We start from the raw sequence: 27,152 nt of genomic DNA on the forward strand, positions 1-27,152 counted from the left end.
CCCTCCTCTCTATTCCACACTCGCGCACACACACACACACACACACACACACACGTGCATGCACGTGTGCACGTTATCTAAATAGCATCTCCCATTTGTTTTTATTCTGAGAAGATCGGAGCGGGATATTAGATCATTTCCTTTTATTTATTGTTCTGACTCTCACTCTCTCTCGATCCCCTCTTCATTCTCTCTTCTCATCTCTCACCCCCCTCTATCATCTTCTCATCCCGCGTTAAGTTCACACGTTTCACTTCCCAGGGACAAACAGTTTTTTTGGGGGGGCCATTATTTCCCCCCAAAATCAAGACAGTATGTCACTAAAACGTGTCTCTCTCAGTGCAACAGGCACACACCCATTTATTTCCTCAGCCAGTCCATAGTATGTGATACTGTATTTACCACAGCTTAACTGATTGCTGGGTGGAGGGTAGAGGGGCATACAGTATATTGTTGCTGTCGGGTAGAAACCTTGTATCTCCATATTTAAACTTTTAATGATTTTTTTTGTGTGTACATTAATGTCCTACTTTATCATACTACTCTGTAGTGACACTGTAGTAACTACAATGTCACACAAAAGTAGCAAATATATCCGATCTACAAGCTCTCAACGCGTTGTGAGCTTGTAGATCTGCTATTTGAAGGTGAAAGTGATTAATTGTGTCTGTGGGATGTATACATATTTAACCAATGAAAAGTATTAACTAGAGCTTGTGACAAAATAATAACTACAATGGATATATTGGAACACTGGTTATTTTTTCCATTTCCTGAAAAGTATGTCTTTGACATACAAGGTTTCCACCCAACAGCGATGTTTCCTTGTGTTCAGTGCCATGCCTGGGAGAGTTGCAAGAGTGGCTGGGGTGGTTATTAAGCACTTTGATTTAGTCACACGTTGTTTGCTGAATTATGAATGGCTGTAATTAAAATCCTGTGGCTCTTATTATGAATGATTAACTATGTTGTTTCACTGTTTGTCATTTGCCTCCCGACTCGTGGTTAATTAAGAGAGAGAGAGCGGGAACAAGAGATGTACGCTTTACCTGTCTTTTAAGTGCGCGGCCAGCCGATATTCACACTGAAGGCGAAATGTGTGAGACTGAGAATTAACATTTGGTATAGGCTGTTTCGTGTGAGCTGTTTAACAGTTTTTCTCTTGTTCACACACAGCGGAGTGTTGATACAATGTGTTTATCTTTTACCTTCGTAAATATGAACAGCATTGAATTCATGTGCCGGTTCAGATCCATACATAGCGTGTTTAAACACAGCATTTGCATGGTCCCTTTGTAGCTTCATATACAGTTCCATATGTAAACCTGTATGTCAAGCTTCACGTGTTTACCCTGCCAGCTATATTTCCCATACAGTAAGTGTGTTTGCTTATGGTGTGTCTCTCTCTTTCTCTCCCTCTCTCCCTGTCTGTCTGTCTGTCTGTCTGTCTGTCTGTCTGGCGGCATGTGCTTGCATACCATTTTGTGTCTTTGTATTTCCGTGTGTGTGTATTTGTGTATGAATGTGTGTGTACGTCCCCAAGCAGCAGGTATCTGCGCAGCAGTTGGCCTTCCAGCAGCAACTCTTGCAGGTCCAGCAGCTTCAACAGCAGCATCTGCTCAACCTCCAGAGACAAGGGCTGCTCACCATCCAGCCGGGCCAAACGGGCCTGCCGCTACACTCCCTCACTCAGGGTCAGTACTCGTGCAGGCTTACAAACTTCCCATTGTCTTCCCATGGGGTTAATAACCTTGCCCCTTTTGATGTGAAATTCGCTGTTTTGAATCAGAAATAGATCACCTACGTCAGCGGTTCTCAACCTGTGGGCCTACTGAAAAACGAGACAGTGATGCATGCCTACTGAAAACCAAAGAGTGATGCGTACCCACTGAAAACGAAACAGTGATGCATACCCACTGAAAACCAAAGAGTGATGTGTGCCAACTCAAATTGAAAGAGTAGTATGCGTGCCCAGAGTGGTCTGGGGGCATGTCCTCTCTAGGTAGAAGGCTGGTGGCTACACTGTGTCATTATGACATCATAATGTTACTTTCTGTGCCAACTCAAAGCGAAAAAGTGACGTGTGTTTGGATGTGTGTGAATCGACCGTCAACAAAAGCAGGTCCTATAGTTTACTTTCACAATGAGTGATTTAGGAGAAAGTGATGCGTTGATGGTGAAGCAGGTGGATGCAGGGATTTTTAACCTAAATGCCATTGTTCTGATGTGAGATCATAAATATATATACTGTGGCAAAAAAATGTGTATTTCTCTGCAAAATGTAGAAATGTCCAGGGAAGGACATCAAACAGGCCTTTGGCCATCAAACAGGTCATTGCGCGCACAGAATGTATGCACTTATACACCGGTAGATACCGGGAGCTGATGGTACTGTAGGTGTGGCGCTGCACCTGACCTCAGCAATCAATCTCCCTGGGGTCTAGTAAAGGGCCTAGACTCCCGTTTCACTCTGCTGATACTGACAATAAGCCATTCTGACCTATTTACTTAAATAAATAATTGTTTGTCAAATATATATTTTCCCCATATTTATTCAGTTTAAAATGTTATTTTGGCGAGCAAAAGGGTTGTGTGACTAAGTATACAGTATATTACTGTACTACTCACATACACTCACTAAACTGCAGAAACACAGATTAGATCATCTGCAGTCATATCACTCTCTCTCTCTCTCTCTCTCTCTCTCTCTCTCTCTCTCTCTCTCTCTCTCTCTTATCTCTCTCTCTCTCTCTCTCTCTCTCTCTCTCTCTCTCTCTCTCTCTCTCTCTCTCTCTCTCTCTCTCTCTCTTTCCAGTCTCTCAGACTAGTTTATTCTCCATCTTGTATGCAATTTGATTCGATTTATTTAATTGCTTGCAACCCTCATACATAGAAGGTTAAAAGGGCAGGCAATTGAGTTAAAATAAACAACAACACACACACACACACACACACACACACACACACACACACACACACACACACACACACACGTCACAAGTCATAGACTTCTTTCCACTGTGGTTCCCTTACACAAAATCTAAAAAACATACGACATACGTACGTACATAAATAAAACAGTGACTACAACCTTTTAAAAGGCTAAAACAATATATCGGTATCGGTTGATATCGGTATCGGTAATTAAGAGTTGGACAATATCGGTATATCGGTTATCGGTAAAAAAGCCAATATCGGACAACCCTACTAGCAAATAAAGAATAAATACTGAATGTTTTGTTGAAACAATAGCCTAAAATAAATCATTAAGATAAAGTGAGACTGTGTCACTAAATTCCAACAAGGCAATAAGGATTTTGTTCTACCTTTAAAAGTGATCAGGCTAGGATTACTCTGATAAGTCTATTCTGGGCTGTCTACTTTTAATGAGTTTAGTTAAACTCTTAAATCATGTAGTCATGTATCATGTAGTGCAAAATGTAAGGTTATTTTTGTTGTTGTTGTTTTTTTTACAACACTAGCTCAATTATCATCCATTGCCTCAGTGACGGTGTCAGTGAAACAGAGGTGATCGATTGCAGCGGGATGCCATGTCCTTCAACTCTCTGTCCCACCCACTTTATACACTGTGATCGCCACCCTGCATGCTTGTGTCCAGTGGCAATCCCCTTTAGCCTAGAGGAAGACTGGCTCCATTGTCACCCACAACTGCCGTTGAACCCGTCATTGTGAAACAATTCTGCTAGGTGATACTGACTCAATGTTGTTTGGCCAGGAAGTTTGTTGCTTTATTTGTTTTTTAATATTTTCTCAAGGAGCGGCCTTGACAAAGACGTCTTTCGAGACTTTTTTTTTTTTTTTTTTTGGAACATGACATTGACTGTTCATTCCCGGCTAAGACAAACAGTTTTGAAATAACAAGATAAGCTGGATGAAAAAAAAATGGGAGGGCATGGGGTGGGGGAGGTTGAGGGTGCTTAGGTAATGGGCAAACACAAACAGGGTTTGTACAGTCCTGTTATTGTTTGGACTAGTTATGGAATCACTTATCCGCTAGCAGACGATTGCCATAGGCACAGGCGTGTAGGGCTGATGTGTTGTGAGTCAGTGAGAGTGTGTGTGTGTGTGTGTGTGTGTGTGTGTGTGTGTGTGTGTGTGTGTGTGTGTGTGTGTGTGTGTGTGTGTGTGTGTGTGTGTGTGTGTGTGTGTGTGTGTGTGTGTGTGTGTGTGTGTGTGTGTGTGTGTGTGTGTGTGTGTTGCTGAATTACCCCATGTCAGATGGCTGGCAAACACGCACACACCCCTTGAGTAAAGCATCACACTGCTGATATGGTGATGTACTGTACTCTTTACTTGATTTCACAACAGCTTCCCGAACATCCTGTTTATACGAGTCAAAATACCTTTTAGGTTATAGTAAAGTCAACACTATTGTTAAATACTGACCGAGTATCTGACCTTTTTTTTTCTTCTGGCGAGAAAGACCAGAATACAAAGGCCTTTTCTTTGGCATTGTTTCCATAAACAAAAAAAATTGGAAGGAATATGTAGTATTTGATGGTATCGTATAGACAGTTATAGTATTGGTCAGTTTGCCTTAGTTTCATTCTAGGGGTGCACGATTAATCGTTCATCATATCGACATCGTCCGATATACAATATACAATATACGATATACAATATTGGTCAAATCGGTATAGGCAAAATAACCCTGAAGTTTAGCTTTTTTACATATTGTGTAGCTTTTTTGATGATTTAAGACTGATTCAATCAGTGTCAAAATGGTCTACCTCTAGAACAAATGAAAGAAAACAAGTTGGAAAAATGTTAAGTAAAAATACATATTCTTTTAACTAACATGTGCATCAGTATGCCTAATCAGGTAATAAGAAAGTTATTATAATTATTATTTACTTTTTTTAATGAATACAATTAAAAATATGTCCAATCTGTATGGTAGAGTATGTTAATATAATATAACTTATACAATTGGGGTGGTTGTATTTTGTCTCCGTGCTCTTCTATTGAGACATTTAGATCGTGTCAAAGGTCATGTCTCACCTAGACACAGGATCTGACACGAATAAAATGTATCCCCTGCTAAGCAGGCGGGCTAAAAAAATCAGCACTTGCGCAGGAAACCGGGTTCAAATCCGGGTAGAAGAGAAAAGTTACATAGTGCAGCTTTAAGTCTGCATTTAATAACAGTTACTGTATAGCAGGTGTAAGGTAAACCCTTCTGGAAACGTTTATTGCAATATCAATATTGATTTGACCATGCAATTAATGGTTATCATATATCAGCCAAAATTTCATTCTGTCATTATCTGGTTAGACCCATTCTTGGAATGCATCGATGGATCCCTCTGTGTCTAAGACAGCTGTTAAAACACTTAGCTTCAGTTGCCGCCAGTCCCCCCCCCCCCCTCCCACTCCCACCACCCCTCCAGTTTCCCTTCCTATTCTACACATTTTCTGCTTCACTGTTTGAAGTTATTGATGACCTTTCTGTTTTCCACATCGCTACACTCTTTCATGCACCAGCGGGTCAGGCCTATAGAGCTCAGATCTAATCTTCAATATTCCGCTAGTAGTTAGCACCGCAATGGGAATGATGAGCTGATCTGCTGCCGTTTGGACCCTGCTGATTATGTGTTCTGACTGAGGGGGGGGGGGGGGGGGGGGGCAGAGGAATTAGTGTGACTTTTAACTGATGCTGCCCCTTTTCTATTTTTTTATTTTAATATGTAGCCATCAGCATAAAATTGTTTGGAAATGGAATGTTTTGTCTCGTGCATGGCACTGATGCCAATGTTATTAGCAGAGATATTTCCAAACAGAGTACGATAGAAGCATAAAATACAGTAGAAGGGCTTGACGTGCGTATGTGGAGAGCAGTTCTGCTGTTGCAATGTGGTGTGCTTTTAATTCAGTTAAAATGTGTTGTTTTTTTGTGGTTGGAAGAGATAGATTTTTGTAATGAAGAGTCACATTCAGTTTTCCTCACGGAAATATAATGGAACTAATTGAGTATTAAGCTTGTAGATAGCGGTTTGGGTGAAGAACAATTGCTCACTTTATCTGGACTTTAATTTGTTTCTCTTGTGGTAAATTCTTTTGACGTTAATGTTCAAAGTCTTGGAAGCGGCCAGACGGTATCTGTTATAAATTATAACAATGTGTTTGGGGAGGATATAATTCCCATAAATATAAATTTGATCCAGTGGCTCCACCTCTATTCTCCTCACAAAAAAAACTCTCCTCTTGACCCGATCACAGTAAGCGAGACAATGGCATCGCTCCATGTTTCTATCCCCAGGTGCAGCACCAGGTGTGTGTGTGTGTGTGTGTGTGTGTGTGTGTGTGTGTGTGTGTGTGTGTGTGTGTGTGTGTGTGTGTGTGTGTGTGTGTGTGTGTGTGTGTGTGTGTGTGTGTGTGTGTGTGTGTGTGTGTGTGTGTGTGTGTGTGTGTGTGTGTGCGTGCGTGCGTGCGTGCGTGCGTGCGTGCGTGCGTGCGTGCGTGCGTGCGTGCGTGCGTGCGTGCGTGCGTGCGTGTGCGCGCGCGCGCATTGCCACACATCTCACCCATCTCCACGCACACCCTGATTGGCTAAAATGTCTTGTGTGGCCCAGCTGGCCTCCCACGCTGCTCCGTAACAGACTGAGTCCTCGTAGCTCGGACAACATTAGTTAAGCTGTCGAGAACAGGCCAGTGGGACAGTGACAAGACAAATTCGTCGGTAATATGAAAGTAAAGAATGTGGCGAGCCATGAAGCGCTCACAGCGTATGCAGCACATCGGGGACAGCGGTGGGTAATGTGGTCGACCTGGCAGTGATTGATATGTGCACCAGTGGGCTACTGGTAATAGTTCCTACAGCATTAGGACAGGACATATTTTAGGCCTAAGGGGTGCATATCAGCAGGCCAGTGATTACGGCAACATAAACAGGGGTGCAGCAGAGGTCCCAGCCTGACGGAACAATAAACTAATAGCAGTGTCACTACCCCCTACCCATGGCACCGGCTCTCTCTGTGTGAGAAGTAACAGCCCGCTTTAAAGAGCCAGGAGCACTGGGGCCATTTTTTATTTGCTGGATGATGGCCTGCAACTGATGTCATTATGAACCTTAAATCAACTTTCTGCTTGCTTGAACATGGTCACCTGGGTACAGGGGGACAAGGACAGGAAAAGGTTGAAGAGCTCGGCCCTGTCTGTGTGCCAGAGCTACCTGCCGAGGTAAAATTGAGTTGGGAGGCCAGTGATCAATCAAGTGTCCCAACAACATACATTTTTTAAAGTGCTTGTCCGTGTTTCCCAGTCATAATGAGTGGAATAGTTGTGTTGAAAAATGGGAAGAAGAAACGTAAACCAATCCGGCACTTAAAAGATGGACAAGCTGCAGACCCAAAGAAAGGGGGGATTTAGAGATCAATGTCATTATGTGCCCTCACTGTAATGAGATGGAGAACTCCAATGCAGTTTGTCCAAACACGGAGCACAATGCCCTCTGAGATGTACACCTAATGATGTTTTATTGTCATTTATGTGCAGCCATGAGCCATAGCTGTTGCTACAGTTTAAAGAGCTCCAACCAGGTTAGGGTTGGATATGGTGTAGGATGTAAGAAGATGAGAACAGGAGAATAGATGGCAATAAAATCACGGGTGTGGATCCAGAAAGAGACAGCTTGGTCCCACTCTGTTACCCCTCTCATCAGAACAGTCCATCCGCCGCGGTTTCATCCCAGTAAACAGTGGTGTCGGGGGTCACCAGGACTGCTGGGTAATTGAGGCAGTGTGGGCCGCCCTGTCAAGCACGTCGGCTAAAAATACACCGGCCACTGTCACCGGGCACCAAGTGGGGGGAAAATGATTGTTCCCGCTGTCGAAGAGCAGGACACTCACATCACTGGTGACCTTCCCCTTCCAAACCCAACCAGCACAGGGGGACGAATAAATACGACGCAACTTTTTGCTCCATGGATCCGTTTCACTATACCAAAAAACAACAAAAAGATCCACGGTGTCCTTTGATAATGTGTCTGAAAAGCAACAACTGCCGAATTAACATGCCTCTGCACAGAACGCAATATTAAACATGTTTAGCCCGTCAGGGACGTGCACTTCGATTAAGGCACATCAAGGCATTGGCAGAGAATAAGGGAGAAATAGTGGGAGCGCGTCAGAATATTCCAATGAGGAAACACGCTCCTTGGAACGTGGAAAGGTTATTGATTTGTCCTGCAATCATTTCCTGCTCTTTGATATGCAAATGATCCAACGGTAGTGTGAATTCACAGCAATCCTATCAGACTCATTTCACAGTTCTCAGCCCTTCTGCGTCTCTCCGGAGCACTCCGCCTCATTAGGCCAATGTTCTCCATTACCGGCATAATTAAAATCTTTAGTAGCTTATCAAATTAAAAATATTTTTGCTGATCGTATTGAGATCTTCACCACATAGTTATTTTCCACAACAGGAATAAATTAAGACTAAGCATTTTGCACACAATGTATTACAATCTGCTGCTTGAAAGGAGCACTTCTGGTATCTATAGAGCTGGTGATTAGAAATGGGGGGGGGGGGGTTGAGGGATCCGGCGAATATAACCGCCCGAATGAGATAAGCATGTGCAAATCATCTTTCATTTGCCAGTGCTCATTTTGAGAATGGATTTAATTAATTGTAATGTTAAACGAGTGGTCTCGGCCGTTGCTCTGCGGTTTAATTCACCACACATCCAAGGGCTTCTTTCACCATGCTTAAAACATGTGGCTTATTTAAGAAAGGATCTGAATAGCCAATATAAATATGCATATATACCCTCCCCTCCTCCCTCGCCTTTATTGGATATTTCAATACGCTGTTAAAAATATGGGTTACCAAAACACAAGAGTGTTTTGACTGACAATATAAATGGCCAGTGGAAGCTGTGAGCAGCTGAATCTTATTTTACATTTGAGTTTTAGCCTCATTTGTGTCAAATGAAAGCAATCTTTCCCCCCTGCACACTTAACTGACATACCATAGATGGGCAGTTTGGGCACATACACACACATACAGTATATCCTATATATTGTGTGCAAACAAAAGCTCAGTTCTGTGAGACATGGAAAATGGGGTGTACAAACACAGCATTATCCTTTCTCATCCCCAATCTGGCCCTGGGTGTCGGGATCCCTGTCACTCAGGAGATACAAAAAAGACACACATGCACACTCGGTGGATGTATTTCCACCATGAGAGAAAGAAGGAAAAAAATGTCTTCTGTCTTAAAGGGATTTCCCCCCTTTTTTTCAAAGGGCTATGTGAGCCACAGCATGCTTGACTTGCTAAATGAGGTTTAAGTCTTCTGTGTCAATTGAAGGCGGTGCAGAGCTTTAAGTATTTTGCACATTAATGCGCTTTTGAGAATATTACCCCAGGGTGCTGGAGGGAGCTCTCACGTCTGCTATTGTAAACTTTTTGTTGTTGTTGTGATTTGTGTGCATGTGTGTGTGTGTGTGTGTGTGTGTGTGTGTGTGTGTGTGTGTGTGTGTGTGTGTTCTCCCCATTCTTCGTTGTTGTGGAGAAAATGATGGTGATCATTCCGATTTCATGCCTTGTCTGGATGTTAATTATTTACCATGGCCATGAAATATGCGTGAATGCCAGGAATTTGTGTGTACAAACACGCTTCAAATCACAGGCAGAACGAGAGGGAGGCGGAGGAGGTTCTGATGGTGTGTGTGTGTGTGTGTGTGGGGGGGGGGGTCTCAGTGCATTACCCTGTAGTGGAATATTTTCTAATTAATACTCAGCTTTGTTTACAGACGCTTTGATTTAATTATGTGACGAAGACAGTCGGATTAGCCGTTAATTGATTTAATTATCCAATTTGTTTGTTTCAGGCATGATTCCAGCCGATCTGCAGCAACTGTGGAAGGAGGTGACGAACACACACGTGAAGGAGGAGCAGCACAACAACAGCAGCATCAACAACAACAACAGCAACAACAATGGCCACCGGGGTCTTGACCTGTCCTCCCCGGCGCCACCAAAGAACCCACTCCTCAACCAGCACGCCTCGACCAATGGCCAGTACATGAGCCACAAGAGAGAAATGTGAGTCCCAACCCCCTTGCTCAGACACAGTGTTGCCATGTACGCTTATTATAAGCGACTTTGGACTTGTTTTCTGTAAAGTTACTTGTAAATATTGGTAGTTGCGGGTCACCTTTTTTTTTGTGTAGTTGCTTATTTGGGACCCCCAAATTAATATGCATTTGTCTGCGGACCCCCATCTGAAAACATTTTATGCCATGGACCCCCATACAATATTTGGGTTGTTAAAATGTTTCAAAAATATTATTTATTTTTTTTGATTTTTTTTAAATATAGCTGATCTACAAGCTCACAACGCATCGCAGCGCAAAGCGGTGTGGGCGTAGATCGGCTATTTTCAAATATCCGATGTTTAAACTGCTCTTGACCTAGGTCGCTTCTTTTGGGCTTGTTTTCACAAACCACAAACCAGGTTGCTTATTACTCTCACAAATTTCTGGCACCGCCAGACAAACAAACACGAAATCACACCCAAAAGAATACCATATACCACTCTGTTAATGTTAATATTACACAGCATGTCAATCCTTATTCAAAACCACATAGGACGTTTGTCTTTTATCATGCAACCCCACACTTTACTACTACTTATTAGGTGTGACATCCTCATTACTGTCATCTTTGAATAACCCAAACAGCCATACCATAAAGAAAGGCAATTTCTCACAGGGCATCAGTTGATGCTCACACAGGGCTTCACCCACAGATGAATATTAATTTATTTAAGTACTGTTTTCATTAAAGGCCAACACAGTCACTTCTCAGTGTGCCAACATCCAGCTGGGGATTCCACAGGAACACCTGGGGAGTTGGAGAGGGATTTGTAGAAGAAAAAAAGAAAAGATTGCAGTAATGGAAATGGGATCACTACACTTTTAATGAGGGGGGTCAAGGGTGGTATTATTTCAGTTGCACATAGGAAACTGCATCTGTGCCTTTCGCTGCATTTTCTTCAGTAGCGTTTGGATTGTCACTGTGTTTTTAGCTGCATAAAAGAACACACTCCTGAAACTGTCAACTTCCCTTCAGACTGGGGCGTCGTAGCTGACACGTTTAAAAAAACATGTTTAGATTGTGGTCATAAAATCAGAAAAACATTGCAAAAATAACATGAATTGTGTTGCTAGATCCATCCTAAATCCATGCTCCAGGCATTCCACACACTGAACATTATACAGCAATTAATAGCAGTTATTTGTTAATGTAAGCATCAAAGCATCAGAACAAGGATCCAGTGCCACCGAAACGTCTCTTATCAAATCTCCCGCCAGGTTTATGAATTGTCTAAAACGCTCTCTGAGCCATGGCTGTGTCTTCAAGGAAGGAATTAATTTGGCATCCAATACGTCTACTTGTTTGCTCACACCGAAGCATGATCTTTGAACTGCTAGCGAGGAGCCTCCAGGCGCAGTGAGCTCACCGCATTACATCTGACTCGTGTTTCAGCCATCAAAACCTACGTGTCATTATGAAAGCAAGGCGGACAAAAACACATTTAGCACACTAAACCATCAAGCCTTGGGAGGTGAAGAGGGGTTCACACACACTGCTTGTGTGTGCGTGTGTGTGTGTGTGTGTGTGTGTGTGTGTGTGCATGTGCGTGCGCGCATGTGTGTGTGTGTGTGTGTGTGTACGCGCGCGCGTATGGAGGGTGGACAAACAAGCCGGTGGAAAGGTCCCTCTGACTGACACATTGAGGCGGAAATGCTGTGGTTTCTTTACTGGCAAGACACAAATAACAGTCAAAATAGAAGAGTGGTACTTTTTTCAGTTTTTATTTATTTATTCTTTGTAAAGTGGTGTCATTAGTTTCAAAACAGACAAAGCCACAGCAACCTAAAGTGGCTTATTCTTTTTGGGGAGATTTTCATAGTCCCCCTCTTCCAACACACATGCACGTACGCGTAGATTCACACATATAAACACGTGTGCTGTGCACAGGGAAGAAAATAGAAGTGCGCTAGCTCCAGTTACACCTCTCCCGGTTGAGAGTGTGCACAGGCTTCCTGTGAATCATCCAGTGTCAAGCTGACTTTTTTCTCGTGTTGCCATGTGGCTGAAGACTAAAGCCTAATCGGAGAGAGAGAGAGAGAGAGAGCGGGGAGGGGGGGGGGGGGTATTGACACGCTCACTCCATCACACGTCCTCGCAGCATGCCAACAAACAAGGCGAGCATCAGTGGCAAGGGGAAGGGAACAACAATTCTCCGTTGAGGGCTACACGAAACATCGGAGGAGACGTGCATGAGAGCCCCCCTCCCTGGCCCTGTGCTCACTGTCAAGGATTAAAGAAGACGTCAACAGCAGTTTAGCACACGCTCTAGTGAAGAAGGCAATCTGGGGGCTGAATATTCTCCCCCAGTATCTTAGATCTGTCAGAAAGCCAAGCAGGTGATTCTCACCCCCACTCCTCTCTCGCTCTCTCTCTCTCTCTTTCTGTCTCTCTGTGCTAGGCTAGGCTGAACTGAACAGCAACTTCCAAATTTCAAACATGCAATTTACTAAGAATCAGATGACTGATACCAAATGAGAGCGGGAAAAAAACAAAACCAACATATCTTATTAAACGCTGGATGATGCTAATTTAGATTCACACACCCAATAATCCATCCTTGTTCAATTTGGCAAAAAAAATAATTAATCACAGAACTATATTGAGAGCATTATTCCCCTCCTTTGATGATGCAGACTCAATTCTAATCAGAATCCATGGAAGAAAAAAAAAGATACATTAAGCGTGATTATTCCACACAAGTCTCTGAGAAAACGGCGTTATAATCCAGGGATTTGAATAATCAGGTTGGAGATAATGGGTTGGGCCGGCCTGGGCGTAAATAGAGAGCATCCCCACTCATCCTCCCAGTGCTGAACTTAATGAACTTTTAATTGATGCGGTTCCGCAAGTCCTTTTGTCATGCAACAGAAACAAGCCTCTGTGCTGATGGACCTGTTTTCCCGGCTGGCTTCAGATTGGTTTACAGCAGACCCTAAGTACCATGTAGTTAGTTTCATGTGTCATATAAAATCTGCCCAGGCACAGCGACGCCTGCAACTAAAACCTTAAGTGCATCCACAGGCATCACTCGCCGGCTTTGCACTTCCGTCTTAAGGAAGGAGTAGAAATTCAATCACCGCCGGGCTTGACACGCCGACGATGAGGTGCACACGGTTGCTTTTAGCTGTCTCAAAGAGCACCCTTTGGCAGGGCAGGCTGGGAGGTTTGTTTGTCTGAACGGCGGTCTTGATATGGGCCAGGGCTCTCCCTTTGACAGTCAAGTCAGTCAATCTGTCTCCCTGTCAGTTGGTCGGCCTGTGTGGCTCCCCAGGGCCAAGTCCCCCCCCCCTCTCGGACGCAGAGGGAGAGAGACGGGATACCCCAGTGAGCCAGGTCGCCTTTTGTTCAATGATTTGCTTATTTAAATGAAATGCTTCCGATCTGTATCTGACATCAATTCCCATTCCACTGGATGGGCTTTGTAACGGGGAGCGTCCTCACACACAAAGCACTTGGCCCACTTTACTTCCCAGCAACCATCAGTAACCACAGCTCAGGGACTGTAACTCAGCAATCTGTTAAGGAGATAAATAATCTGATTTGGCACAACACTCCACTCTCTCTTGCCTTTCATTTGTCTTACACCAGGAAAATGATAATGAAATCATTTAGGGTAAACCGTTGAGTGGCAGAGAGAAGAGAGAGGCAAGCGGAGAGACGGGACGGAGTAGAGATGTAGAGAGCTGGAGTAGAGTGGGAGGGGGAGTTCACGGTGGGACTGCTAGACCCATATCGATATCCATGGTGAGGGAGGGGTGTGTTGTGACTGGGCTTCACACACTACGGTCATACCCTGACCTAGCCCACTGGATATCAATCTTCCCATTTTTCTTTTCTCTTTTCTGTCCTGATAGATTCAGAGCATCTGCACGTTGTGCCATAGATCATTCGTATTTATGACCCAGAGCCTCTCATCAAAAGAGCGGGCCTGGAAAATGACTGGCTGACAGCTGCTGGAGCCCGCCTCTGCAGTTTTGTTGTCTCTGTGTACGGATAAACACGACGGCAACACCTGGAAGGCTGCAGTTGCATTCTCTCTCAGGCTGTCGACGCACTTTTATGTTCCGTCTCTAAAGGAAGCCAATGACACGGTTTCCCCCTCATCGCTGTTATAAGATCATTAGAGTACCCCCTCCCCGGGCTGCCTGACAATAATAGCATCCTGACAGAGCTGCCGAAGGTGCCAGTCAAATTTAACGCAACATGGGAGCTGTGGAGCAATGTGGTTGTATTTTATTTTATTTTTTCCCTCTCCCGCTCTCTGTCATTCCTAGCGCTGAATGAGTAGGAAAGAGCTATGAGTCCCATACATGTCTCTTATTAAACTAATGTAGCTCATTTGGCGTACATTCTGTCATTTACCACTGTTTGGCCAGGAACCATTAAAAAAGAGGCTGCCAGTGCCAGCCCATCACATTGCATCACAGTCTCCAGCACACTTCACATTTCATAATCGTATTAATACAGAATTAACCAACATTAGGCCTGTTTGGGAAGAATAAAAAATAATGGATCTCTTTTAAACGAATGAATGAATGAATGAATAAATAAATAGCGCTACCTTCACACACCAGTCCACACATTTCCTTGTTAGAATTTAATGGGTTGTCCGCCATCAATTTATTAGCTGTATCAAAACAGATCCTTAATGTGTATGCATAATTCATAATTGAATTAAACAAAACAAAAACGGAAAGAAATCAGACTTTTGAGAAAGAGAGGGGGGAAAAAATCTGCTAACCACATTCATGAATGCTTGACTGCTTCCTAATTGCAATGCAATTATCACATGTTATGAACAATGTGAACTCTTAAGCATGTAATTATAACACGAGGAAACCTGTGACAAGCCTTAAAATTCCGTACTTGAGTTACAGCTTTACCAACATCGATACAAATGAGATTTTAATCTGAACAGCCTATTTAATACTGTTAAAATATTGCTACACCATGATTAGATTTTCTCACATAATTCTTTTATTTTTTATGTGTAACTTTAATTCTTGCCAGATGGATATTTAGGCATTTGTTTTGTCTTGTTTTCTTGTTTTGAAAAATCTAAATATCTAACGTTACTCATCCCTCTTAGAATATCCATATGAATGAGAAGGCAGTGGATGGAAGGATTCCCTAATGACACACAATAGCCTGGGTTTTTGGTATAATGAATCTCAACCCCCCCCCCCCCCCCCCCCCCCCTCGCCCCCCCATCCCTCTTCTGGCTCCTGGAGGAGAGCCCGTTACATAAGCAGGGCCTCAGACTGGAGGAGGACTGATGGGTTTGAACACCAGCAGCAGCACCAGGTGGTAGCGATATAGGCCAGTCCCCCAGGCTCTTGTAGTTGAGAGTTGTGTGGCTTGTACAGTGTGCTTGTGTCCATATGGCTGCCTGTCTCTCTCTCGCACCAGACCTTGTCTACACACGTGCGAGTGCGCGTACGCACACACGCGCACACACACACGCACACACATTGTAGTGCCTCTGATGCTCAGTGCTGGGTATGGTTATCTCCGGTTCTCCTCGCCATATGGAAAATGTTGCAGAGTTTGTTTTTCGGGCAAGCTCCCGATGTTTAGGCTTGATTGTAGGAACGCCACACACCCTCACCTTGGATTGCATGCCCATATTGACATTGTTAACCCGAACAGTGTCAATATGGGCATGCAATCCAAGTAGATTAAATGGTTCCAGGTGTTTTCCCGGTGTGTTTACTGTCGGTATAGTGGGAGGAAGGTGTTGTGGTTTTCTCCAGGTGGTTCCTCCTTGGATACAATTCAGCCAGCCTGGGCAGGAAGGCCAGCACGTGAAAGTAACCCCAAGCAGGCTTGATCAAAGCACGGACCGCTACATGGATCACTGGAACTAAATAATGACATATTGATTGCACTCTACTCACACACAGGCATCCCCCGACGAGAGTCCGCTCTTCCCTGAGTGCCGAGCAAACGGAGATCACACAGCAATACTGATCCCACACGGTCATAAAGTTCAGAGATCACCTTAAAGCCTCTGTTTTCATGTCAAAACTACATGTGGTACACACTAGCTAGTGCACAGGCAGCAGAGTAATGCTAGCCAGCATCATTCTTAATCCAATCCCCAACTAGGCTTTTCACTAGCGAGTCTAGTGAAAGGTCAGTGCGATATGTTCGCCTTTTCACACGATCATGTGTGAGAATGTGTGTGAGCTGTCATTACGTTGCTGTTAATCAGCGTGTGCTAATTAGTGTTCCTCTGCTCCCTTTTCTCTGTTTTGCAGATCTACGCTAGAAGAGGCCACGTCGCTCGGTCACCCTCTCTATGGACACGGAGTGTGCAAGTGGCCCGGATGTGAGGCAGTGTTTGATGACTTCCACTCATTCCTCAAGTAAGTGGAGAAAGTTTAGATGTTTTGTGTGTCCTCAGCTCATCTCTCTCTCTCCCTCTCTCTCTCTCTCTCTCTCTACCCCCCTCTTCTGTGTCATCTTGCTTCGATTACACCTCTCGTGCTCCCCTGTGTCTCAGAGGCACTACAGGTACAGGTGGTTGTTATTCCTGAGTGAGGTTTGGTGGGTCGAGGCTCTGCAATGTTGTGGCCCTCTTCCTCGCCGAGCGTGCCACGGTGGGGTCTCCACCTGAGCGTGGCGTGGGCCTTTAATTCCTGTGATAAGTGCTGTTCCCATGGTGACAGGGGACATTTTTCCCAAACAAACAACAGGAGGATGTTTATCTGTGGCAGCGACACTTAGGGCGCTCTGCATGTTTGCCCTTGTCACTGGACAGGGGGATTGGTGTGTGTGCTTTGCCTGCCTCACTCAGCCCTTTCTGTCTCTAGCTCCCAATGTTGTTTGTTTTTCTCCTCCTCCTTTCTCATCCTTCTTTCACTTCTTTTCTGTGTCCAAGTATCACTTGTTTCATCCTGTTTGCTCTTAGAACCATACACCAACCTTGAATTCGGCCTCTTCTTTAAGATTAGCAAGCAGACATTCTTTACCCCCACTCATCCTTTTGCAGGTACACTTTTTTAAAACTCAATTGGCACCGTTTGCTCTATAGTAGCATCTCCTTGCAATTCAGATTTCTTAAACTTTTGGCTTGACCCTGTTGGGCCATAAGTAAACCTTTTGTTTTTGCTCTATGGTTTTCCCCATGTGGTTTACTAATCAAACCCTGTGTGCAGTGTGCACTGGGTAATCCAACACATAATAGTACTGTGGCTGCGGAGAGGATGAAAACATCTGCCTGCATTGTGGCAGCAGATCAATGGCTCACTGTCAGCCAGGATTAGTCGCACTTTAAACAAGATATGACACAATTCTATTAGCCTAAAACAAGCACTCAGAGAACACAGGGTTTCCTCAGAGATACTGCAGAGAAAGGTGGCGCAGAAGACTACTTCATAGTCAGTTTTAAGTTTTGACTTTCTCATTCTAAGGATTCTTTTGATCCCAGGCACAAATCCAGTTTGAGGATAATTTGTTTTTTGAAAAGTGTTCTTCTAACGTGTTTCACACCATGAACACAGATTGCAACAATAATCACAACTGAAGTGCTTTGAATTTCAAGGAACGACGAGAAAAGGGGGGATAGGTGTGGTTCCCACATTTATACAACAGAGAACTTGTTTTCACTGTTATTCAGCCTCTTATTTAAGATTAGCAAGCAGACATCCTTTTCCCCCACACATACACACAGCTTTGGGAGTGTCCCTTTCAATCCATCACTATTTATTGTATTCTGACATTGCCTCACCCTTTGTTTATAGAAGAGAGAGGAATTAAATTTTGCTCACCCGGTAAAGCTCTGCCTTAAAAAAAAAGAGTCTGTAAGTGCACTCTGCTATGTTTTTACAAGTGTTTTTATCATGGCAACATCTTGTTTACTTTAGTTGCCTGCCTAAACTGCTTGGAACATGTTAAGAAAACATTTGGGGAGAGTCTCCACAAAGCTGCCTTTGTTTAACAGTGGGCAAGAGTGCAAGCAGCTCACCAAGGTGTTAACTCTCAAACCCTTAAGCACTTCCACATGAAACTAGGGCGCTGATACTGCGGGGCCTCCAAAAAAGAATCGCAAATACAAACAAAGAATAAATCAAGCATAATAACTTTTTTTCTTTAACCCTATATGGTGGGCAGAAATGTAAAAAAAACGAAGGTGAAGAGTGATGGGTGTTTGTGTGAGTGTGTGTACTCAGCAGAACACAGCGTACTGTGTACCAGAGAGTGAGAAAGGTGAGGAGGACTCTAACGTCAACCACATTTCAGCTCTCTGCATGCCAACAGTAACAACCAACACAGGACTGAAATGTTGTTTTAAACCGTGCGCATATTTATTCTATCTTTTAAAGAAAACATTACATACCTACATGCACTATCTTGATAAATAAAAAAAAGCGCCAAATCCCCTATTCCTGTTTTCATATTCAGCCGCCGAGATGGGCGGGTTCCTGGCTCGTAGCAGCGCCTGGTGTTTTTATGGGGGTCAGGACCTCTCTCTTCAGTGTCCACTCAGAGGTCACAGCCTGTGAAACACGGCACTGCCCTCTAGTGCTGACCTGAAACGTCTCATACCTGAACATTAGCCTTTCACTGTACAATTTAATTTGTGTTCATTTAACTCTGAGAGGGTATAATTGAAACCAAAGGGACCCATAAGTGTTCCATTTGGTTCCATTTGTACACTCAAATGGATAAATTAACACTGAGGATTTCACTGTGTTGGGCTGTTATATTACTTCATAGAGACTTTGTAGTGGCTTGAGTTGATTGGTACACAAGATAAAACACCAACATGCAAAGCATAGATTCCCCCAAATCTGGTCAAATTTGAATTTGATTTCCTTTTTTTTTTCTAAATTCTGAAATAAATATACATTTCAGTGATTTTCTTTTAATAAGTGGTAAATAGCTCTATATCTCCATATTAATCATTGCTGTATAGAGTGTTTGTTCAGTAACAGGGGTTCCCCTCTTTAGTAAACAGAAAATAAATTTTCAGGTGGGGATACCAATTTAGCTCAATCAGTAGAGAGATCTCAGAGGATACAGGATAAACACATGAAATTAGAAGCGATTAAATACATAAATAAGCAGACAAAATTCGAATTGGAATACTATAAATAATTATTAAAGCTGATGAATGGGTACTCTCTCCTGATTGGGTGAAATTGTATTTTCTGGTTACTAAAGAGCTGGAGAGACGGAGAGACCCCTGTTACTGAACAAACACTCTATATAGCAATAGCAATGATTACAATCAGAAAATAGAGCTTTAACTAAAACAAATAAAAAAGGAAACCTTTAGTTTTTAGTATTTTCCTTTAAAAGAAATAAAAATGCTAAATAGTATCCCTGTTAATTTTAACATAGAATAAAAATTATTACAAATTTGAATGATAATGCTTTAACAAAGAGGGGCTGTTAGTTTTTATATACTGTGGCCAATTCCCACTAACAATAAACAGCATAAATGTTCCGTAGGTAAAGCACCATGCTCTTGGTCCAGTCTATATACAATTAAAAGATGTAAAGAAAAAAAAAAAAGAAATAGCAGAAAGCCACTTTAAATGATATGTAAAAAGCTGACTTGTTTAAAAAGGATGTCTATTTAACTTTATTGTGGCAATTTACATTAGGGACTGTCATCCTGCCAGAAAGCTTTTAAAAGCGGCTTCATTTGAAGTCCAGAAAGTGACACATGCCAGCGTTCATAGTGTCTCCCCATGTCAATTCCCCATATCCCCAGCTCCCGTGTCCAGACGCTCTTCTCAAGGCTGCATTAGGGCCATTTGAATATTTCATTTCCTATTAATTATGCACTGTGACTCTCCATGTCATTAGAAGAAATAAAGTGGAATGTAACAAAGGATGAAAAGAAGGAGAGGCACATGGATCTTGTGAACATAAGACATTCCAAAGCTCCTCACGTAGGACGGCCCTCATTGAAAATGCAGCCCCGTGCCAGTTAAATTGAAGTTGAAACGTCTTTACCTATTATTTTCGTCTTTGAAATTTAGCAAGATGTCCTGAGATGTTTACCAGCCTCATTCTCTGCCCTGCTTAATTAAATGGCCGTTTATTCAATTCAAACAAATGGACAGCTCCCAGAGTAGATTGAATTAATTTCAGCAAGGAGTTATTATGTATATATTTATACGTGTATATGTCTTTCATGATTTCTTTTTTGCAAACAATTAAGGCAGAGTGCTAAATGCATGTCGCAAACATTTAGAAACATGTATTATAAAAAATACAATTAGAGGATCATCAGGGGTGTGTGTGTGTGTGTGTGTGTGTGTGTGTGTGCGTGTGTGTGCGCGTGTGCTCAAGCACGCCTGCATGTATGAGAGAGAGTGTGCACCATACACCACAGTTTTCATAAAGATGTAAATAATTCAGCTCAAGGTTAAAACAAATATTAAAATATAATATGAACTGAACACCTTTCATTCAAACAGCATGTTCTGTCACCTCCTCACATGTGTCTTGTTTTTGTGTGGGTGGGTGTTCTTTTTTTATGCATAAATGTGTTTGTCTATACACGAAGAAATGGCCCTCCAACACCGACGTGGCAGGGAGTCCGTAGATTTATTGGGCCATCATTTCAGCCAGTGCTGCCACAGTGTCTGTTCCCCCGGTTCGGTGCCAGCTACTTTTGATTTGCAATAAATGACTGAAAAAGTGCATTTGAGAAGGCAAGCACGTCACACACCATTCTTCCATCCCACCCAGTGCCACTGTGCACGTACGGAGGCATGCCTAGTGACAGTGACCTACATGGTCACCGAAGATGTGATATAATTTATGATATATATAATATATTGGATCCATTAGCGAGCATAATGAAGTAGTGAAATGAAAGGGTATTTGTGAAATCAGTTCAAACATCCTGCTCGGATTATGATTAAATGATTAATGAAATGCCCCTGCATAAGCATTTTCAAACAGTAATTCATGCGGAGGCTGATAAAATTCCTCCAATCATATTTCCTTCACTCGTGAACCTTATCTCCACCATTTTATATAAATCACGGAAAAAACCCTGTCTGCCGCCGAGCGCGCTACTTATTTAGATTAGTTATAAACGTACAGGAAAAGAGAACATCTTCGCCATATAAAATAATCACGCATAATTATATCCATAATTCAAGTTTGTGACAGATCCCATCTCTTCTTCTTGTTGTCCTCTGCCTTTCCTTCTGGCTTCATTTGAGTTCTCTTAATCTTGACGACATAATTAACAAAAGAAAAGACAAAAATAAGGACAGTCCACCTCTCATAAATGGAAGCTGTCATCACTGGGTGGGGATGGTATTAAGGTTCTGCTGCATAATTCACCAGAGTCCAACCTGGAATTCTTCAATCATTCCTTTTATCTGTGAATGCAAGTTAGAGCAGACAAGACCATCTCACATGAAATATGAATGTCATTCTTTGCTGTTTAAAAGAAGCCTTTCTTCACAGGTTATGTTCATACTGCCTGGCTAATCCTGGTAGTATTTGGTTTTACCTTTATAACTGAGCCCCTCCTGATATTTACCCAAATATTGTCACAGATTCTCTACCACATTGAGGTCTGCGTTGCTCTTAAAACCCATAAAGAATAAGGATCAGCTCCCAATGTAAAGCAGGGCATCACAAGGCTCTCCAATATCTAAAACACAGTTGAATGTGAAAGAACAACTGACACATTATTTTCTGAGCTATCTCTTGTTCTGTTTTGTTTTTCCAGGCATCTTAACAATGAGCACGCCCTGGATGACAGGAGCACAGCCCAGTGTCGGGTGCAAATGCAGGTCGTACAACAGCTGGAGCTGCAGGTATTGTCTCCGCGTTTGTTTTGGCCCAAATATTTGTGTGCCTTTTTCTCCTGATGCTTCCTGTATGTCTGTGACGAACCCCTCCCTGTCCGTCTGATATCAGGGTCACTCGAGGAAGGGAGGGGATCGAGGGGGGGCGGGGGTGGCAGAATGAAATTATTTTGTACATTTGTGAGTAACCAGTCATTAAGAATGTGTTATGTATGCATGACAGCCAGGCAAAGATATATGAAGGGCCCGGGGCTAAGTAGAGAAGATAATTACATTTTGAATTTTACTGGGTTTTAAAGTTATTTATGACTTTTAACTGTTTGGCACCAACAATAAAACACTTAGTGAAATGCCTTGGCGGCACAGCGTGGATGAGCGCTCTCAATGTCGAATGGTGAAGTTACCACGTCCAGCTGCTGAACACTGAGCTGTTGGTAATCATTGGCTTTCATGCAGTGTCCTCTATGAGTGGTCATACATGCTCTTTTCCATGAGGGACAGGAGAAAAATATGCATATGTACATTAAGTATGCACTTATGGAAAAAGGCATGGTTCAGTGTCATTCCATTAGTGGGGGTTAGTAATGACCGGTGAAGTATGTGAACATGGGGGGTTGGATACTAGCTGGTGAACATAAGACCCTATGTTAAAATAAGGATTCACTGAAAGGGTAAAATGTAACTAACCATCCTATTAAGTGCTCTTTTTTATTTATTAATGTCTGCTGCAGTTGCTAAGCAGAGCTAGCACTTTTAACATAATTACAGATTTCATGCAGTATCCACTTACAGTAAACATATTTTCGGCATTATTCCCAAATAATGTAAAAATGATTGTGATTACAAAACAATCCCAGTTTACAGAATGTTAACCTACAACAATGTGGGTTAGGAGTTCAGCTGCTTAAACATTACACCACACCACCACCCTGCTATTTCCACTGGGGCTGTGTATCACCCACAGGGAAGGAACGAAGGTTTATCACACACACACTTCCTCTGCATGCAGCCTATCTCCATAATGTAAGCTGGCAGCTAAGACAGCAGCGTGTTTTAGACAGGTAGAGAGGGCTCGGGGTTGTTATTGGCAGTGAGACATACGTAGACTAGTTTAACCTTGAATGAGACACATCAACTCTTATCCTGGCTGAAGCTTAGGGTAGTTGACAGTTGCCAAGAGTCTTTGGATAACAAATAATTAGGTGGAAAACGGCGTCCACATAGATTTGCTGTAACAACGGGCTGAGCTGTAGTAGCCACATACAGTAGTGCAAAAAAAAAAGAGGGAAAAAAAGAGACCTATGGTTTTTAATGCAAATAGTAAATCAGGAGTGAATAGAATTAGAGAGTGAAATAGATTTTGGTTCATGAAAGATTTAATGCCTTCTCCTTCCTCGTTACAGCTATCGAAAGACAAAGAGCGTCTGCAAGCCATGATGACGCACCTGCACGTCAAATCCACAGAGCCCAAAGCATTGCCACAGCCGGTGAGCAGCAGCTCTGTCCCCTCTCTCTCTCTCTCTCTCCCTCTCTCTCTCTCTCTCTCTCTCTCTGCACCCCCCTCTCCCTCCCCCCTCTTCCCCTCCTCCCCTTTTTTGTCTTTCTAATTGACACACATGTATTCATTAATCCTTTCCTCCATCTTCTTATTTATCGGCTAAACAAAAACAGCTGTTCTCTGGAGGGAAGGAGGCAGTAAATATTGTTTGGACCACATCTGTTGACATCCCAGATTCAATTTGGTTTGCTGTGATGAACTGTAACAGTCGCGATGGCAGCAACCTCATTCAACCACTGTCTGTTTTGGCTAGACAGATAAATTAAAATCTTCCACCTAAATGTCAATACTACTACTACCAATAATAATACTACTACTACTAATAATACTAATAATACTAATAATACTAATGATAATTAACTATATATATATATATATATATATATATATATATATACGCACGCACGCACGCACGCGCACACACACACACACACACACACACACACACACACACACACACACACACACACACACACACTTTTCAAAAGAAAAACACGATTCAAAACAAAATATAGCAATACATAATTCATGAAAACAACGAATGAAATGGTAAATATTTTAAAATATCTGCACAGCACTCCTAGAGAATATAAAATAATAATGCCAAGTCAAACAATAAAAAGAATGAATAGAAAATATAATTACAATACAAAAGTGAGACACAATTAACTCTCAAACAAATTACTACAAAAATAGAAGTTCACAAAAGTGTGTTTCATGAAGTGATTGATAGAACATACTGGTGTTCATCTTCCTTTATCCCAGAGCTGATCATCCCAAAGTCTATGGATTTAAATGCAAAAGGATGCTTGCCATTTAAGTTTTAAACTGCATCTGCATTGATGTACTGTAGGAAATTGTTTGCCTAAAAGGTATGGAGCTGTGCTCCAGCTCACATAGGGTTAATGATGTCACTACTCTAGAGTCAGATCCAACAGGAGCCCTGAATCTAATCAATGACATTTTAGTTGAAAATCAGGGCTGCACGTTCTTAAGTTGATATTTCTTCAATTCATTTTAATGCCAAGGCCAATGGCAAGCTTTTAAAATGTGCATTTTACGTTGGCTGACACAGGACCATTTTCAATTTGGGCCGGAGCATGAAGCATTGTCACTAATATATATATAATATGTCGTGGTGAATGGATCTTCGGGTGAACAACAGAAATTCTGAGTGAATGCAACGGCAGATCAATTCATTATCTCCTTGCCACATTCCGAGGATCATCCTTATCACTCTTAATATATGTCATGCCATAAAGCATGCTGCTTAATCCTTATCCTATAGGAGTAAGGGCTTAACATATGGCATTTAAGTATCTATGCTATTTTGTCATGTTTAAGAAGGGGCCCCCACTACCATATTTCATTTACTGTGACAGTTCATTCAGGGAGCCAAATGTGCGAAGATCATTGTGCTGTGGGGGTGAATCATGGAATCATGCAGACATACAAGCAAACACACATATACAAAACACATGCCTCCCCTAGCTCAGATCATTTATTTACAGTCAGAGAGAGATGGCTATTGACGTGTAAAGGACTATATGTGCATTCCATACAACACACAACTAAAGCGCCTGGAGATGTCGAATGACAATAGGTTGCCTGTTGGAGCCATTGCCTCTGTCACACACACTGATTGTGTAGATTAGAGTACAGAACGTGGGGCCCTGACACTGGGACATTTGTATATGAAAAGTGGTCAGGGCGACAGATAGCATCTTGAGTTCTCTACCTCTCTCCTCTTTCCTCCGGGGACCCGTGAGAATGGGCTGTGTCAGAGCTCAGCGGTGACACTCGGGGGGCTGGGTAGGGATTTTTTTATTCAAATAAATAGACTCTCATTCTCCAGTGCTGTGGTGCGCATACAGCTAGCTGCTGCTATGAAATGCTATGATAAATATGTCTTGCTTATGTTGGGTGAGTGGGGGGACGTCCATAGGTCAGGGCCTCTGGCCCCGGAGAGCCTTTAGTGAGATTGCAGCGTCAGAGGTGGCCACTCCAACGGCCCTCTTCAGAGCACCGGCAGAATGAGCCTATTCTGTGGATGTGGTATTGCTAGGAGAGGAGAAGAGGGAAAAACACCCGTCCAGTCACAAGGAACAAGTCTGTTCTCACAGTAATTGGCGCTTATGTTTTCCCACTGCTGTTCTGTACTACAATATGTAATAAATGGATGGAGCAGCAGCCCGCTGCCACAGTACACTGGCTCATATGAATTTGCTGGTTTACATTTAGTCATAATTAAAGACAAACAAACTGATATTGCGCATGCACAGTGTCGAATTAATATAATTCAATTTATTTTTTTAAGCCAGCTGGGGGGTAGGGGGAGATCAAAACAGAATGTGGCACGTTAGCAGGGTGCATTTCTTTGTGTGTATGTGTGTGCGTGCGTGCGTGCATGCGTGCGTGCGTGTTTGTTTGTGTGTGTGTGTGTGTGTGTGTGTTTGTATTTGCCTTGGCTTGTGTGGGTGGGTGTCTGTGCTCGGTGTCACTAAGCATTCTTGTCAGAGATCTGACCTTTTACGCCATACATAATTAAGGAGGGACTTTTTGTTTATTTTCTTTAGCAGCTTGCCGAGTCAAAGCCAGTATAATTAGATCACCAATTACCATTTAATTAATTTCTGTCTGAAGTCTCATTTTGTCTCGGCACTGGAGTGAGCCCAAATGGTGAGGCAGACAAAGGCGAGGCTATTACCAGCCTGTCTGGCCTATTGTTGAAACCCTTCTGTGTTTATGGCCGGGGAATATGGATGAAACATGAAACAAAGCCCACTAATCCACAGGAAGAGAAGTCAACGCCGCAGCCCCCCCATTCTTTTTGATAGCATTGTGTCAGAAACACACAAACCCCAGTGTGATTTATTTGGCTCTTGATTTAGAATAACATACTGCTTCTCTTGCTACCGGTGAGCATGCAGTATACGTTTGTGTGTCTCCACAGCGGTCCAAATTATTTGTGCGGTTCTCTGCCAATGGCCATAGTTCAGTTTCTGAATCATAAAAAAGTATTGGCCGTGCGCCTTTAAAAAAAAAATAAAGATGGAGGAATCAGAAAACAAAAAAATACCAATTTTTGCATGTCGAAATGCAAATGAGCACAATTGTAATATAATTACCATCACTCTAATGGGATGGGGGGGATGGGGGGGGGGGGGGGGGGGGGGGTCCGAAGGCCTGTAACCTTGTTAAGTCAATGTCTTGTCAAAGATGAATTTAGTGGTGATGCCAGTCCCAGATTTCTTTATTATACACCTGTCTATCAAGTTGGCGGGGCGGGTGGTAATGAGTGTTAATAGGGCTGTTGGTAATTTGTCGGGCCAAGGAGGCTCTGTGTAGTGATAGGAGGGGTGTGTGTGTTCAGGGGGGATGTTAAATACCGGCTGCTCACCTGTCTGGCCCCCAAACCTGCTGCCCCCCCCCCCCCATGCCATTATCAGCCAAAAAAAAAATTAGACATCACATATCTCCAGAACAATTGACAAACTAATCTCGTCAGTCTCCCTCTCTACCCCCGTCCGTCTGTCTCTCACTCTCTCTCTCTCTCTCTCTCTCTTTGAGTCTCCAATATGTATTTTTTTCCCTGTCTCTCTTTTCCTTGCAGTCTGAAGTCATGTTTAATTTGGAAACTGGCCTCCTTCAGCAAATTAGCAATTAGAACAATTTTGTGGGAA

The 27,152-nt window shown here is 42.8% G+C and overlaps 1 protein-coding gene across 11 annotated transcripts in view; it reads left to right on the forward strand.

Moving 5' to 3' along the window:
- Positions 1–27,152, forward strand: part of foxp1b (forkhead box P1b) — a 183,801-nt gene that overhangs the window by 142,490 nt on the left and 14,159 nt on the right. For 8 of the 11 annotated variants that reach the window (XM_084061318.1, XM_084061312.1, XM_084061316.1 and 5 more), the window contains 5 exons: positions 1,544–1,694; positions 9,855–10,068; positions 16,383–16,490; positions 21,833–21,920; positions 23,315–23,398. In XM_084061318.1, coding sequence (XP_083917444.1) covers positions 1,544–1,694; positions 9,855–10,068; positions 16,383–16,490; positions 21,833–21,920; positions 23,315–23,398 — 645 coding nt within the window. The remainder of the gene's footprint in view (positions 1–1,543; positions 1,695–9,854; positions 10,069–16,382; positions 16,491–21,832; positions 21,921–23,314; positions 23,399–27,152) is intronic. The other 3 variants (XM_084061317.1, XM_084061321.1, XM_084061322.1) reach the window with 1 other exon arrangement.

This window comes from Gymnoscopelus microlampas, assembly GCF_963454915.1.
Source record: "Gymnoscopelus microlampas genome assembly, chromosome: 7".
In the NCBI taxonomy this organism is placed as follows: domain Eukaryota; kingdom Metazoa; phylum Chordata; class Actinopteri; order Myctophiformes; family Myctophidae; genus Gymnoscopelus; species Gymnoscopelus microlampas.